The sequence below is a fragment of the Salmo salar genome, chromosome 06, assembly GCF_965601325.2.
Source record: "Salmo salar chromosome 06, fSalSal1, whole genome shotgun sequence".
Taxonomy (NCBI): Eukaryota; Metazoa; Chordata; class Actinopteri; order Salmoniformes; family Salmonidae; genus Salmo; species Salmo salar.
Window position 1 is genome coordinate 66,927,265 of NC_138296.1, and position 17,919 is coordinate 66,945,183.

Below are 17,919 nucleotides of genomic sequence, written 5' to 3' on the forward strand. Positions count from 1 at the left end.
GAAAGGTTCAACGTGGTATGGAACGTGCTCAGAAAGTAGACCCTAATATTGACAGAACGAAGTCAAACTGTACTATGGTAATGGGGGGGGGGGGGGGGGAAATCACACTCATCGCAATGGACCGGAACAATCATGCTCAGCAAACGAGGCAATTTTGAGGGTTTTCCGGACCATAAAAGAAAGCCAGGTTGGCTCAAATCAGACACAGACCTTGCAGACCCTGTGGCATAATTAACACTACCTCACAAGGAGCAGTGGTATGACTGCAGAGGAGAAAGCTGTTAGGGGTTTCTGAACCTCGCTGAGATCTAGCTGCTGTAGTCGTCGTCGTGGTAACCTTGAAAATAATTAGTAGTGCCGGGGAAGTGAGGAGGTGTGGTGACGTGGGCAAGTGTTACCGCCTTTTCACACAAAGTGGTGGTGGACATGTATGATGACTGTGTTGCTGACTGTTTATCTAACAGCAATAACTTGCAGTTTCTTCGAGCAGCTTCCTGGAACTAGTCCTTCTCCACGATGCCGACTTGGCACAATGCAATGAGAGAAGACTGTGTGGAACCGCATATGCAGCAGTCAGATTAATTCACATTGTTTTTGATGCACTGCCAATCTAATCCAAAGATTTAGACAAGATATATTTTCCCCCTCATGTGAAAGGCTATAATGAAGCTTCCGATTGAGATTGATTGACAGCTCATTAGTGTCACTGTTTGCTGGATAGCTTGCAGAGAAAAGAAAGATAGATTGACAACAATTCCTGCTAATAATAAAGAGTGCTTCAACATGGTCCTGCTGATCATTTTCACTCAAAATATTTGAGTTCAAACAAAATTCAGTTGAGACATTACATCTCATGAGTAAAAATTTGAACTCAAATGGCGATGAGAATTGGTTTTGATGACTGCGGATAACAAGCAGAGTTTCTACAGCGAACATTCAAACAGTTTTTTTGCAGTGAATGGGCCTATCTTTTCTCATCCACTGCTTTGGCATGTCTTCATACATTCCCAGTAGCTTTAAACACGGTTAAAAGAGAATTGTGAAGCAAACAGCCTGTGAAGTACATGATAGGAGGTGCCAAAGCATCTGGACTCTCTACTTAACAAGTTGGAAATCCAATTTGTGATTTTGAGGCGGTATACCCAGTCATCAAGACCCCCAGAGATGGAGCCCAACATCGCCTTCTTTTCTACTTCTCAGAGAAAATATATTCGGCACAGATGCTGTCCTAATAGCAAAATATTGTAACATCAACTTTAAATTCCACAGAGACAAATAAAAGCTTTAAAAACAGTACATTTACAGAATTTACATAGGCCTAAACCGCAGATGTGAACTTTTGAACTACGTAGAAAAGTTTTGAACCCCTTCGCCATTCAGAATTACGGAAAGAGAGACTAATAACGCCTGTGTATTACCGGCATTGACGACAAGATATTCCTCCAGAACTGGCAAAAACTTCATTTACCGCGGTAGCATAAAGCAAACTGCACATTCCTCCTGTCCTTAACACCTTAGAGAAAGACAAGCATCTATCTGAGTTATGGCTTCATCCCAGTTCTCCTCGCAGAACCGCGGCAGCAGCACAGTTCATAGTGCACAGCTCCAAGGCGCTCCATGCAGGAGGGAATGCACAAGACACTGACTGCTCTGCTACAGCCCTGTTCCATCTCAGTGATGCCTGGCTGACTGACTCTAGGAAGGACTTGACCCTCGCCCATTAATGGCACTGCAGATAGAATATGGGATACTATACACCAGTTCCCAAAGGTTAAATCCATTACACTTTCAGCTGTAAAGTGCATTGGTCGGTCCCCAAACATGAACTTCAGTTAATGTACAATGTGTCTATGGTTGGTTAGCATGAGCAACAATTTCATGGAATGTAGCATTTGGGGGAAATAGAAAACAGGATGGGGGAAGAGGTGACGAGCGCACATTGACGTTAGTGCCTCCGCAATGAACTGGCTGTGAATGAAGACCTAAAGGACCGAGCAAAGGTCTGATCCTTTTGTGATTGTGTTTCAACAGCTCCCATGCGTATAGAAGAGGAGTCTGTTATACAGACACATAATACCAGGTCATTAATAGGCTCCAACTCACCCAGTGAGGAGTAATAGAAGGGGAACACGGCAGCGTCGGTGGAGAACTGAGGCAGAACGTACAGTCCACCAGGCAACGAATTCCACATCAACTTGTTCCTGGATATGTGTGAATTTATTCTGTCTTGGATTAGCTACAGAAAAAGAAACAACACAGAGAGAAGGAGAGAGGAGAAGAGAGAGAGAGAGAGAGAGGATTAGTGTTTAGAAGCTGCTCGCTCTGCAGGAGGCTGGGTCTGATGGACGTGGCCATGTTGTCGAGCAGCGTCTCTGACGCAGAATACGCCTCATACCCTCAGCTGGGACTGACTCCCACTCACCCAGGTACAACTGTTACCCTGCATGTTGACTGTGGAGATTGGACCTGTATCTCCTCCCATGTCGCAATATATGATAAGTATGATGACTGTGCTGCTGACAGTTTATCTGACAGCAACAACTTGCACCGTTTCTTAGTCTGTAAGGAGTTATTTGCATGCAGTGGTCATGCTTTACATAAAGATCAGCCATGGGTCCCGATACTAGTTGTGTCAATGGAGACAAAATACAGCGTTAATCAAAGTCATTAACATTAACAGTTATTTCATATCAGCCATATTCTTTTGATTGCTCTTTCCAATGGACCCCTGACTCACTGCCTGTCCTGATATAGAAAGGCTACAGCTCCACTGCCAGAGACCATATGTCTCCTCTCCTGCCTCTCAGAGCCTGGTCCTTTCCAGGCTGCTTCCACCGTTTCTACTGTGGTTTCCTAATGAGGTTGTGAGATAGGCCTTAATAAGCACCCCCTGAGTTAAAGGAGGCGAGGGGTCGACCCCTCACTGCTGTTTACTCACTGCTAGGTGATGATCTTCATTTCTGTTGCTAAAGATACCTCCGTAGTACAAAGGCACCTTCTCTTCCAGTTGCTACAGTTTCCTCTGTCTGGTTTACACTTTCTCAAAATGTATCTGAAAACTCCATTGACAGATTCAGGTCTAATAAACCTGGCTGAGGGAAGAGTAACGTCTGGCTGTTTGTAATGCGGCCTCCTCGGGGTGATTTGCATAACAGTTTACAGTCCATGTGGCCGTCTAGTACCAGGAACACTGACATGACAGATGCCTTTTGATCTATATGGAGAGTTAGCTGGCACTTCCTGCAAGCCTCACAACAGCACTGTGTATGCCTGGGGATATTTAGGATGCCTCATTTCCCCCATTTTGTCAGTCGGCATGTAGCCCGAGCATTTAGAACTTCTGCACAATGGTAAATATGCATGGAGACGGGCCTAATTTTGTCCCTGTTGGATTTGGACTAGGCACCTGGTGGTGACGTTCGCCCGGCAACACATAAAACCAACACTCGGCCCTAATCCCAAACCCAATTCATCACAAAGTGCTGCTGTGGCTCCCTTTGAAGAACCATGACGGAATGCCTAAAATATACCCGACTCACTTCCTCTTTTCCCCCTCCTTCTGTCATTGTTTCCTTTGATATGAAGTGGTGAATTGTAGGTATAGTACAAGGAATGGAGTAAAGACAGAGACTGGGGAAATGAAACACTGACACCCTCCAGAAGAGAAGAATAAACAACAGGGACAAAGACATATAGGTGACAGGTTGGAGTGTCTGTTGAGTGAGTTCTAAATTAGGGCTTCCACCACTATTCTAACTTACAAGAGTAGTTTCTGAATGTGTAAGTGATACAGTCAATTGTGTAAGTAGGTTCATACACTGAGTGTACAAAACATTAGGTGCACCTTCCTAATATTGAGTTGCACCCCCTTTCCCCTCAGAACTGCCTCAAATCATCAGGGCATGGACTCCACAAGGTGTCGAACATGTTCCACAGGGATGTTGGCCCATGTTGACTCCAATGCTTCCCACAGTTGTGTCAAGTTGGCTGGATGTCATTTTGGTGGTGGACCATTCTTGACACAGACAGGAAACTGTTGAGCATGAAAAACCCAGCAGCGTTGCAGTTCTTGAGACACTCAAACCGGTGAACCTGGCACCTACTACCATACCGTTCAAAGGCACTTCAATCTTTTGTCTTGCCAATTCACCCTCTGAATGGCACACATACACAATCCATGTCTCAATTGTCTCAAGGCTTAAAAATCCTTCTTAACCTGTCTCCTCCCCTTCACCTACACTGATTGAAGTGGATTTAACAAGTGACATCAATAAGGGATCATAGCTTTCACCTGGATTCACCTGGTCACTGTATGTCATGGAAAGAACAGGTGTTCCTAATGTTTGGTACACTAAGTGTATAAAAATGAATTGAAAAAAATCAGACCAAAGTAAAACCGTTCTCCCCAGAAGAAAAAGACAAAAGCTAAACAGTTGAATGAGACAGAGGGGTGCACAGAGAGCCTATGAAAATGTTCAGATGTTACCCTGCTCTGAACTGTACCTCTCATACCTGCAGGCCAAAACACTTCACAGCTGGGCTTCCTCTCCACACATCTTACCATCAAACAAAAAATGGGATTTCAGATTTTTCTAGGGGAAACATGATCATTATTTAAACTTTGTTCTGAGGGGACACTATATTTGAGGGTGTGACAACAATAACTGGTAGCAGGATAACAGAAGGGGACGTTTTTTTAAGTAACCCCAGCTACCCGTCTACGTACTGTAGTCCCCAGACATTTAAGTTGCCAGAGGAAACTGTTACACTGCAGTCTCTTTTGATCATGGCAGGTTCTGACTAACTGTCTGTTCTGGGGAAGAGCCTGATGAAAGCCTTTTGTGTCGGTTTCCCCCCAGAGACTGAGACAGAAGAGAGAGTATAGTGAAAACACTCCTAAAGTAAGAGCCAGACTGTCAGGAGGAGTAAGAAAAAAAACAAACAGGGGAAATTAAGAACTTGGTTGGGGAACGCTGTTGTACAGTCACCATCAATTCATCCTGGCCACTTGTGCACATTATAGAAAAGGCTATCCGTTATCCTGGCTGCTGGCTGTCTGGCCTTGCAATCCTCCCAACCTGCTCCCACCCACTCCCAATTCACATCAACAGTTCTAGAAACGGGAGAGCTTACCTCTAACGTAGTTAATACTATTTTTGCTACCGAAGAAAAATAAGCATCCCAGAGGAACTGAGTCTGCTGCCTGAGCGCCAATATTTTGTCATGGTCCACAGATCTGGTAATTGAAGAAACCTGGGGAAAAAAGGACAGAGTAAAACATTTAATGAGTGTGAGGGAGTGGGGGAACATGGGTTATTCTCTGGACAGATGTGATTAGGTGAAATCCTCCTTCCCGAGGGAGGCCCATGGACACACTGACTCCTCCCCTGGGAGCCATAGCAACACTCTCTGTAGGATTCTAACCTCCCTTTAGTGGCTACTACTTGAGGGACCAATGACATCGTTAACGATGGTACTCAACGGTCAAATTACACTGTCATTTGTGTGTCAGAGGACTAATGGAATTTGCTGTCATATCGTTCCAATTGAGGACTATCCTCTCCAGTGGTATCTCCAAGCACAGGCCATACTGCTAGAGAGAAACAGAGGTGTTGGTATGTACTGGTAAACCAGCCTTGTGTGAGAGAGGGTGAGCCCCTCAGTTAGGGATCATGTCACTCCTGTGGCAAACACACAACGCTATCAAACCCTGCTAACTAACAGACAGCACTGCATCACTGTTCTGTCCTGTCACTTCTCATCTCTGAGTCTCCTCATCAATTATACAAACATCGAAACATACAATTGACAATGTGACACGTGGCAGGAGAGGGGGCAAGAGAGACAAATCAGCGTTGTCACAATGAACGTCACATTTCTTACCCCCAAATCACAAAGACAACCCCCCTCCACCTGAAGCCTGAAAACAATGTTTGTTTGAGCTGATGTTTGGCAGTGACAGTATTTCTAGTTTTAATACAGTCAGAGGCAGGATATAAATAACGGCAATCGAATCACACCCCCTCTCTCCATTAGTGTTTATGTGTCTCCACTGTGGGGGAATATGCTACTCCACATGTTGTGCTGAGTTGTTGCATGTCATTCTTCAACATAATTGAACGCAATGAGATTCCATTTTCACAGCAGGTGCAGCAACTTGATTGTCGTGTAAAACCAAAACAGTGGATTGACTTAAAAACTCTCCTTCACTCTCATTATGTCCCAACACACACCACACAGCCACAGCAGTATGGTGTGGGAGCCATTTACAAACTCTGGGTACAAAGACGGATGTACAGTGGGGTCCGGAATTACTTGGTTCCTTGTTAAAGATGAGTAAAAAACACTGTATAAAATAAAAAATTAAAATACTGAGCTATATTTTATGATCCAAAACATGGAAAGAATATATTATTTTATACTAATACAATTGCTCAGAGAAAGAGATTCTGTTTTAACAAGTAATTAAACAAATCTCAAAAAGCTAAGGGTCAAAATTATTGGATCCCTTGTTTTCGATAGTCCAGCACCCTCCCTTTGCGAGGATAACTACAATGAGCCTATTTCTAAAATGTTTTATGAGATTGGAGAACACATTGGGAGGGATCTTAGACCATTCCTACAGAATCTTTCCAGATCCTTGATATCCTTCGTCTGTGCTTATGGACTGTCCTCATCAATTCAAATTACAGGTTTTCAACAGGGTTCAAGACCAGAGACTAAGAGGGCCACTGCAAAATGTTGATTCTGTGGTAAATTAACCATTTCTTTGTGCTTGAGGTTATTGTCTTGCTGGAAGATCCAAGTTTCAGCCTCCTGGCAGAGTCAACCAGGTTTTTGGCTAAAATAAGTTCATGATGCCGTTGACCTTAACAAGGGCCTCAGGACCAGTGGAAGCAAAATAGCCCCAGAACATCAAAGATCCACCACCATATTTTACAGTAGGGATGAGGTATTTTCTGCACATGCACTGTTCTTTCAAAGGCGAAACCCACCATTGGTGTGCGTGGCCAAAGAGCTCTATTTTCATGTCATCTGATCACCTGGATTTTACTAAACGGCATTGGATTGGCACCGGTGCTATGGTGATCATGACATGAAAATAGAGTTCTTTAGCCACGCACAAGAACATAATGCAGAACACATCTCATTCCCATGATATCAAGTATCTGGAAAGATTATATACGGAGGAATGATCTAACATACCTCCAAATGTGTTCTCCAATCTCAAAACATTATAGAAAAAGGCTCAGTGTCGTTATCCTCGCAAGGAGAGGGTGCTGGAGTATGGGAAACACAGAATCCAATCATTTTGACCCCTAACTTTTAGAGATTTTTTGTATTACTTGTTAAACAAACTCTCTTGCTATGTATTAGTATAAAAGAATATAATTCTTCAATTATTTTGAGCATACAATATACTGTAGCTCAGTATTTGTTATATTTATTTTATATAGTATTTTTTGCCCATCTTTAGCACGTGATCCAATAATTCCGGACCCACTTTAAGTTATTATCTTGACAATAATAACCATGTTAATATCTCTGTTTGTACATAGGAGTTTATCTTACATGCATATAAAGAGCACAATGGCTTATCTTACTTACAATGAAGTAAGAAGATAATCGATACATGTAAACAATCTCAATAGCCATTTATTTGTAATTTTTGGAGTGTATAAAAGTTGCAGTGCCGTCACAAATGTTTCTGATTTGTTTTTAATCAAACACAGTTAGCTGGTTCTTTTCCATAAACAACTCATGCAAATCTTCATCATAAGCAAGTTGGGTTTTAATAGGAAATTAGATTTAAATGGAAAATACATTTTCTCAGAGAAAACCACTGACATTTACATGGAACAATCTAAACACAAAATGGAACTACAAATCAGAAGTGTTTTAACCCTTCTAACTTCGACAACGTTCCTCACCTTTTAGCATCCTTTTGTATCTAACTCCCACTCTGAATGCCTGAGGGCTCCATGGCTTTTCTTCTGACGCCAGTGTGAATGCAGTTCTACACAACTTGTAAGGAAATCATTTAATTACATGGAACAATTATTTGTGCTTTTAATGCACAAATACTGTCATGATTACTGTCATTGTGTTTTTTAATTTTCTTCTGAAGACAAAATGTCCCTAAGTGCCTCATATCCCGTCACAGCATATCATACACTACATGACCAAATGAATGTGGACACCTGCTCGTCGAACATCTCACTCCAAACTCATGGGCATTAATATGGAGTTGGTCCCCCCCCCCCTTGCTGCACTCTTCTAGATGTTGGAACCAGGGCCGTAATTATAATATATATTGGGGGGGGACACATCCCCCCAATATTCAAATATGCTCAAAATGTCCCACCCAATATACTGATATATAAAAATAAAAAAACAATTGCTATGCTATGACAGGCAACCACACACCGCCGCCCGAAATAATCATTAGCAAATGTAATCAAAATCATAACTAAACTTAACAAATTGCCATTATTATTACTAACAGTTCTAGTATTACAGGATAGGGCCTTCCCAACATCTGTTATATCTGTCCCAACATCTGTCCCAACATCTGTCCCAACTGTTGCCACAAAATTGGAAGCACAGAATCGTCTACAATATAATTGTATGCTCTAGCCCGAACCATGAAAAACAGCCCCAGACAATTCTTCCTCGTCCACCAAACTTAACAGTTGGCACTATGCATTGGGGAAGGTAGCATTCTGCTGGCATCCGCCAAACCCAGATTCATCCGCCGGACTGCCAGACTGGTGAAGCATGATTCATCACTCCAGAGAACGCGTTTCCACTTGTCCAATGGCGGTGAGCTTTACACCACTCCAGCTGACGCTTGGCATTGCGCATGGTGATTTTAGACTTGTGTGCGGCTGCTCGGCCATGGAAACCCATTTCATAAAGCTCCCATAAACGGTTCTTGTGCTGATGTTGCTTCCAGAGGCTGTTTGGAACTCAGTAGTGAGTGTTGCAACCAAGGACAGACAATTTTCACGCGGTCCCGTTCTGTGAGCTTGTGTGGCCTACCACTTCGTGGCTGAGCAGATGTTGCTCCTAGACGTTTCCACTTCACAATAACATCACGTACAGTTGACTGGGACAGCTCTAGCAGGGCAGAAATTTGACGAACTGGCTTGTTGGAAAGGTGGCGTCCTATGACGGTGCCACGTAGAAAGTCACTGAGCTCTTCAGTATGGCCATTCTACTGCCAATGTTTAGCTATGGAGATTGCATGGCTGTCAGTGGCGTGTATTCATGAATTCCAAGAGAAGCCAGGCTTCCCCAAAAAATAGAGAAATAAAAAAATGTAAATCTATCTTTCGTCTCTCTGTGTTTCATAATCTTCCTTCAATTAGGGCGGCGCACAATTGGCCCAGCATTGTCCGGGTTTGGCCGGGATAGACCGTCATTGTAAATAAGAATTTGTTTTTATCGGACTTACCTAGTTAAATAAAGGTAGACATTTTTGCAAGATAGCATTCGGGCTTTCGAAAAAAGCACCCCTCTGTCTCTCTACGTGTTGGCCATCTATCTGATACTGTCTGGTCCAAACGAGTATGACATTGTTGCCGCCCGTAGCATTGAAGGCAAGGAAAGCCAGCAAGCATCTGGCCTCCTTTGACAAAAACATTTTTGAAAATGTTTTGCCAATCAGCGTTGAGCTAAACTGTGAATGGTCCTGGCACACCCCCAAAAAAGTGCCAATGGAAGCCAGCTTGGATTTGGCGTCACTCCTATCAAATCCCATTGAGAGCATACACCATTGACAGAAAAACTAGAATTCGTTGTGCATCTCGTTGTGTTGTTGTCCTCTGATGGCTAGCTACTCAGCTAGCTAAAATTGTCCCTTTCCTAAATTAGCCATGGATGGAGATGGGGATTTGGACTTGTGGTTTTACTTAATTCTTTGTACTGGCCAATGATTATAACAGCAATTCTGATCCAACCATTAATTCATTAATTGTTGTGTCCCTGGCCTGAGAGAATGGAAGTTCAATATGTAGCTAGATGTAGAAGGTTAATGTTAACTAGCTAACATTGCCCATTAATGAAAGTTAGGCTAGCGAGCAAGCATTTTAGCCAGGTAGTCTAGGACAACCACAAATAAAAGTGTGTACTGTATGACAGAGTGATACCATCAACATGAAAGAGAGGAGGATGAGATTGGCGTTTCTCTACGAGTAGGGTGAGTCAACATGTTTTTCTACTTGCACGAACGCACACACACAAATTGATTGGACTAAATTGTTTTTGGTATCTTATAGGTATAGTTGAAATGTTGAAGTTGAAATGTTGCTGGAATAGTGGAGGCAGCTCCTGTTTTCTGTTTGACTTGCAGTAACTCTGTGGCTCTAAATCAATAGTTGTTCAGTGGTCTGAAAATGTCGGAAACATTCACTTGCTTGACCATACTGTAGGTCTGTTACATGCAATATGCTTTGTGGACTTCACTGGACAGGGGTTGCTATCCGGTTTTGTGATAAAACAAAGGTGTTGTTGAATTGATTCTGCTACGGTTTTCTTATTGTCTGGGCCTTTAGGCCTATATATCACGGTCGCAAGGCATATGAATTAACAGGTTATAGCGCAAACAAAGCAATAAATCACAACAAGTCGTAATACGGCTTTTTCTGGGGGGGTGGGGGGCTTCCCCAGTGATTTTACCCACGCTCCGCTACTGATGGCTGTGCGCTCGATTTTATACACCTGTCAGCAACGGGTGTGGCTGAAGCAGCCGAATCCACTGATTTGAAGAGGTGTCCACATACTTTTGTATATATAGTGTATCTGACAACAATTAGCATGCTTTTAGGACGGGGACTTTTAACGAGAGGGTGGAGAGGGAGAGAAAAAAACATTTGCTTCTCTGAATGTTTTTCATTCAACAGCGTATAGTCACAAATAATTACAGGACTTGCATTATAAAAAAATGTATGACTTTTAACAGGCTGCTTTTTCCATTGTGTGGTCTCAATAGTGCAATTGATTGTAAATCTAATTCAAATCCAATCTTTGTGTGAATCAGTAGTATGACAAATATGTGTCAAGTTTCTATAATGTGTCAGTGCAGCTCCTTTACGGCAACGGGCTAATTAATTGTGCTGATTTCATAAGTGGGGGTAGAGCTGACAAGAAGTGGAATGGCACCTTCAAGCTAAATCCTGTCATTATATCTCGGCACACATCCTTTCCTCATTCTCTTCACTTTCATGTCCACATGACATTTTGGCTGTCGTATTTCAAACCCGTCTCTTTTTCACCACATTAATAACCGGCAAGCTCAGAGTCATGAAAGGGCAGATAGGTAGCAGCTACTAATAAACGCAGTAATGAAATAATCTAAATATCATACACCTTGCATGACATAATTAATGGGAGAGTTTATTGATACAGGGACCTGGCTACGGGAGACAGGCAGGGGTGCGGTGGATTAATATGTGCAGGTACACTGGCATTTCATTACACCCCTCTGCAAACAAGCGCCTCTGAAACCGTGGGTGTGGCTGGCAAGATGAGGAATCACTTCCTCTAAGGACGGCTAGTCAATGAGGCTAACAAAGGTTAACTGTAGGAATGCCTGACTAATGCGGAGTGATACAAGAGAGTAGCTTGAGGTAACACAATTTCACAGTGCTGTGATAGGACAAAATGTTGACACCCCCCAAAAAAAGTTACTATAGCGCATTTGCAAAGAATTAGGAATATATTCACTTGGAGAGAGAGGTAAACATTATCCACCACAGTGGTCCTTACTAAAAGCACAAAGTGAGTTGTGAGGCCCTTGTGTTCTAGCCTAAGGGGCAGTATAAGAGCAGTGAAAAGAGAGAGAGATCAGCGTCATAGGGAGGAGGTCTCCATCAGTAGCTACCTGCAGTAGGAGCCTCTCGTCCCCGATGACAGCCGCTTTGCTCCAGTCGATGATCTCAGAGAAAGGCAGCTCCCAGCCGTTGCTCAGTATGACAGGTATACAGGCAGCCTGGGGGAAGAGGAGGTGGAGGACGGGGGGTAGCCCAGGCAGAGGAGGCACAGAAAGGGTCAGGGGTAATAGGATATACACAGACACCTTTATTATGGTTACCACTCTACACTTCTACTGGACTGTTAAGAAATAGGTGAGGTTATCCAAGAGCTAGTCTTACTTTACACACTCCTCTGGTATTTTGTGGGATTTCTCTCTGGGAAAGTGAAATATCAGATTCTTCTGCAGTCATGTCTACAAACAGGTTAATCTGAATGCCTTTCACGCAGAGTAAAAGGTGGACTATTAGTCACACAACGGTAGGGCGTACTGTATAAAGTTTCTTAGTTGAAGCCATTGGTTCTTATCAATAGTGCAGAGAATGAGTCACTAGCAACACAAACAAATACGCAAACAATTACACAATATTATTTTGAGTTTTGTTTTCTTTGTTTGTTGAACATACAACGTCAAGCCTGTTTTAATATTCAGAAATACATGTGGTTTTCCTCAAAGCAGCACCTTTATAATGAAATGGAAATGAGAAATAGTTTAATCTGTAAACTTCTTTACACAATTCAATTACAAGAAATACCATAGCAACACATAAACCAGTTAATCACTTAAAGCCAGGCTTTTACAGGGATCACATTCTCTACAGAGCTAAATTTACAAAGGATTCACTATTAACGGATGTTCAAAGGTGAGAAAAGCGAAGTGGCAACCATGTTTAGGGGGAATCAACTGGGTGCGCTAGCACTAATGGATAAATGAATATTGCCTACTTCATTAGAATCCTTTTTAATTTCCTATACAGTGGCACTGCATTAGTGGGATCTAATTTGGTGTGGGTTGTAGTCATCAACCATGCATGCAGACTTATAAAATAATAAAACCAAGGCTGCGTACTGAATTGTACAGAACCATGAATTTTCAACTAAGACTTGGATCTCCATCATTAAAAGTTGACACTCATTTGGGGCTTAAGGAGACTCTGAGAAATGCCAAGTCCATGATTGGAGGCCTGTCTGTCTGTTTAAATCCCTTTTACTCTTTAGTGATTTGCCTGGCCTGGCTCAGTGTCATGGCCTCGTCCATCCCCTCCCCTCCTTTCTCCTCTCCCCTCCCCCTTTCCTCTCTTATCCTCCTTCTCCTCCTCTTCTCTCCTGTGTTGTTGGAGGGAAACACGTTGTCTGCAGCCAAACCAATCTCTGTCTTTCCCTTCCACCATCTACATAACAGCCCTCCTTTGAGCCTCGCTGACAGATAGAGATGACAAATAGGAGAGAGCTCCCTCACACAATATGAAAGCTCAATCTGTGTCATGTCTAAAACCTGTTTGATGTTCCTGTTTCAAAGTGTCCCCTCTGAAATCTGGGTGCGGAATGCAACTGCCTCACACTTAAAAGGCAGCACAGAACGCACCATTTGGGGACCGCAATTCCGACTAGCTCTCAGTCGGCACTCTGTGAGATGATTATTTCCACATTTGAATTGTTACCTACAGTGTGTCTGCCTAACTGCTGCACTGACCCCTTGTAGAGAGTGGGGTAGAAATGACTAGGCGGTTTCCTTCATTCTTTACTTTTTACCCAGGCCTCAGTGTATCTGGATGTGATAACACTATACTTTCTTATTAGATTCCACATTGAGTATACAGTACACAATATTAAGGACACCTTCCTAATATTCCAAGTTGGCTGGATGTCCGTTGGGTGGTGGACCATTCTTGACACACAAGGGAAACTGTTGAGCATGAAAAACCCAGCAGTGTTGCAGTTCTTGATACAAACTGGTGCGCTTGGTATTTACTATCATACCCCGTTCACAGGCACTTACATATTTTGTCTTGCCCATTCACCATCTGAAAGGCACACTTACACAATCCATGTCTCAATTGTCTCAAGGCTTCAAAATCCTTATTTAACCTGTCTCCTCCCCTTCACCTACACTGATTGAAGTGGATTTAACAAGTGACATCAATAAGGGATCATAGCTTTCACCTGGATTCACCTGGCCAGTCTATGTCATGGAAAGAGCAGGTTTACCTCATGTTTTGTATACTCAGCGTATATAGACACATGCATATCCATAATGGGATGGTTCCAAGTCATAAACAATCCTAAAATACTTCTATAGAGGCTTCTGTCAGTCCAAATAAACATGCCGGAGATGAGAAGACCAGGTGTTAATGGAAGTGGGAGGTGTTGGAAGATATAAAAATAGGGCTACTCTTATCTACAGCACAGAAATCGTCTGCGGCTGTTTTTGAAAAGATGACAGGTTGTCAATACCAATAATCCAAGCATCAGGCCTGGCAGCCTGCAGGACCTGCACAACTCCCAGGCTCCAATCCCGGCAGCTGTGCCGATGACTAGCATCTGTTACCAAGGAAACCACTTGGAGCTTCGGAGGGACAGGGTTTTGACGGGGAAACGACAAACTACATACCTGGAGGGCCTCAAGAAAGCGAAAGGAACCCAGCCTGCGACCGCGGGGCACCAGGCAGAAGCTGGAGTTGTGGAGCAGCTCCTGGTAGTCAAACCTGGAGACAGACAGAAATAAACTTTGTCAGACTCATGGAGACATCACACGAGCTAAAATGTACTCCTTTGAGGTCCAAAGAACGAATATTTTCAAAAACCCTGTCAGTGAGTTTTGTGGAACAAGTACAGAGAAATTGTACAGCAGAAAGAGACAGATTAGTTTACAGTAAATGTATCCTTAGATGAAACGGATGCAAACAACAATTACAGCATTAAAAACGTTGGTGTGTCTCTTTGTTAACAGCTGCTGGTGCGCGATCTGTAATATTAAGGAAGTCTCGGGGTTCTGCTCGCCTGAGTTAGAATACCTCATGACAAGCTGTAGACTATACTACACTGCTCAAAAAATAAAGGGAACACTTAAACAACACAATGTAACTCCAAGTCAATCACACTTCTGTGAAATCAAACTGTCCACTTAGGAAGCAACACTGATTGACAATAAATTTCCCATGCTGTTGTGCAAATGGTATAGACAACAGGTGGAAATTATAGGCAATTAGCAAGACACCCCCAATAAAGGAGTGGTTCTGCAGGTGGGGACCACAGACCACTTCTCAGTTCCTATGCTTCCTGGCTGATGTTTTGGTCACTTTTGAATGCTGGCGGTGCTTTCACTCTAGTGGTCGCATGAGACGGAGTCTACAACCCACACAAGTGGCTCAGGTAGTGCAGCTCATCCAGGATGGCACATCAATGCGAGCTGTGGCAAGAAGGTTTGCTGTGTCTGTCAGCGTAGTGTCCAGAGCATGGAGGCGCTACCAGGAGACAGGCCAGTACATCAGGAGACATGGAGGAGGCCGTAGGAGGGCAACAACTCAGCAGCAGGACCGCTACCTCCGCCTTTGTGCAAGGAGGAGCAGGAGGAGCACTGCCAGAGCCCTGCAAAATGACCTCCAGCAGGCCACAAATGTGCATGTGTCTGCTCAGTCACAAACAGACGTCCACAGGTGGGTGTTGTGCTTACAGCCCAACACCGTGCAGGACGTTTGGTATTTGCCAGAGAACACCAAGATTGGCAAATTCGCCACTGGCGCCCTGTGCTCTTCACAGATGAAAGCAGGTTCACACTGAGCACATGTGACAGACGTGACAGAGTCTGGAGATGCCGTGGAGAACATTCTGCTGCCTGCAACATCCTCCAGCATGACCGGTTTGGCGGTGGGTCAGTCATGGTGTGGGGTGGCATTTCTTTGGGGGGCCGCACAGCCCTCCATGTGCTCGCCAGAGGTAGCCTGATTGCCAGAAGGTACCGAGAGGGGATCCTCAGACCCCTTGTGAGACCATATGCTGGTGTGGTTGGCCCTGGGTTCCTCCTAATGCAAGACAATGCTAGACCTCATGTGGTTGGAGTGTGTCAGCAGTTCCTGCAAGAGGAAGGCATTGATGCTATGGACTGGCCCGCCCGTTCCCCAGACCTGAATCCAATTGAGCACATCTGGGACATCATGTCTCGCTCCATCCACCAACGCCACGTTGCACCACAGACTGTCCAGGAGTTGGCGGATGCTTTAGTCCAGGTCTGGGAGGAGATCCCTCAGGAGACCATCCGCCACCTCATCAGGAGCATGCCCAGGCGTTGTAGGGAGGTCATACAGGCACGTGGAGGCCACACACACACTACTGAGCCTCATTTTGACTTGTTTTAAGGACATTACATCAAAGTTGGATCAGCCTGTAGTGTGGTTTTCCACTTTAATTTTGAGTGTGACTCCAAATCCAGACCTCCATGGGTTGATAAATTGGATTTCCATTGATTATTTTTGTGTGATTTTTTCGTCAGCACATTCATCTATGTAAAGAAAAAAGTATTTAATAAGATTATTTCATTCATTCAGATCTAGGATGTGTTATTTTAGTGTTCCCTTTATTTTTTTGAGCAGTGTATTTATCTGTATTTTTTGAAGCTGTTTTTTTACCACCACAAACCGATGCTGGCACTAAGACTGCACTCAATGAGCTGTATAGGCCCACAAGCAAACAAGAAAATGCTCATCCAGAGGTGGCGCTCCTAGTGGCTGGTGATTTTAATGCAGGGAAACTGAAATCTGTTTTACCTCATTTCTACTGGCATGTCACCTGTGCAACTAGAGGCGAAAAAATTCTAGATCACCTTTACTCCACACATACAAAGCTCTTCCTTGCCCTCCATTTGGCAGATCTGACCATAACGCTATCCTCCGGATTCCTGCTTACAACCAAAAACTCAAATACGGAAGTGGTCTGATGAAGCGGATGCTAAGCTACAGGACTATTTCGCTAGCGCAGACTGGAATTGTTCCGTGATTCATCCGATGACATCAAGGAGTTAAACACATCAGTCACCAGCTTCATAAATAAGTGCATCGACGACATCCCCCCCACAGTAACCATACGTACATATCCCAACCAGAAGAAATGGATTACAGGCAACAGCCACACTGAGCTAAATGCTTGAGCTGCCGTTTTCAAGGAGCGGGCCACTAATCCAGACGCTCAGCCGAGTCCAAGCTCTTCTCTGTACTGGCACACCCTAATGGTGGAACCATCTGGGGTGAGCTGTTGTAACTTCAAGGGATATGTTCTGTGTTGGACCGTGATGTTATGCTTTTCATAGACTCCTGATATGTCTGCACCCTAACACAAGGCCATTCTGTTCCGGAACGGTTGCTTGTATAAAATAACGGCTGTGTAAACAATGTGATTGTATTATCACCTCCCACTACATAAGGGACATGTAATCGTTCATGTAACCACACCATTCATGTAACCATTCACTCCGAGTTCTTTCCTCTGAAATCTGAGGTAGATCTCCCCTGCAGCTGATTGCTATTGATAATGCATCCACCCAGGTAAGTCTTGTTTGGGCACATATTTTTTACAGTTTATTTGTCAGAACACCATTATAGCGTTCTATAAGTCCAGACCTTTCCGGGTGAAGCAGTACATGTAAATTCCTCTTAACGTGCAGCATGTCACACAGTTCTTTCATTATCATCGATGTGAAATACGTGACTCGTTTCAGGAAACTAGGCGTATGTCGCACCTCACTAGTTCACAGGAGCGGCATTGGAATGTGAACATTTGTTTTTGATCAAAATGCGTTATTTGGCAGAAATTCTTTCTGGAACATGTGAGCTTTCATGTGCCTTAATAACAAACTTGTATTCCATCAATAAATATGAATAAAATTGTTAAATTACGAGACTAGTTGGTTTAGCCGTGGAAAAAGCCATGAACCTTCCCGCTAGCCATGATTGGCTGAGATAATGGATGGGCTGGACATGCCGGGAGATGAGTTTGGATTGGTCTGCCATGTAGCTTGCTTCTGTCTATAATGTGAGCTTTTCAGGATGTGTTGACAGTCCTTTCTACTGCGTCATTTTTTAAAGATATAACGTAAGCCCTCGAGAACTACAA

General features: G+C 43.6%; 1 protein-coding gene across 2 annotated transcripts in view; it reads right to left on the reverse strand.

Moving 5' to 3' along the window:
- LOC106607809 (exostosin-1) overlaps nucleotides 1-17,919 on the reverse strand; it is a 253,228-nt gene that overhangs the window by 24,621 nt on the left and 210,688 nt on the right. For both annotated transcript variants that reach the window (XM_014205176.3, XM_082976877.1), the window contains exons 3-6: nucleotides 14,426-14,519; nucleotides 11,885-11,992; nucleotides 5,134-5,253; nucleotides 2,104-2,236 (exon numbers count right to left, since the gene is read on the reverse strand). In XM_014205176.3, coding sequence (XP_014060651.1) covers nucleotides 2,104-2,236; nucleotides 5,134-5,253; nucleotides 11,885-11,992; nucleotides 14,426-14,519 — 455 coding nt within the window. The remainder of the gene's footprint in view (nucleotides 1-2,103; nucleotides 2,237-5,133; nucleotides 5,254-11,884; nucleotides 11,993-14,425; nucleotides 14,520-17,919) is intronic.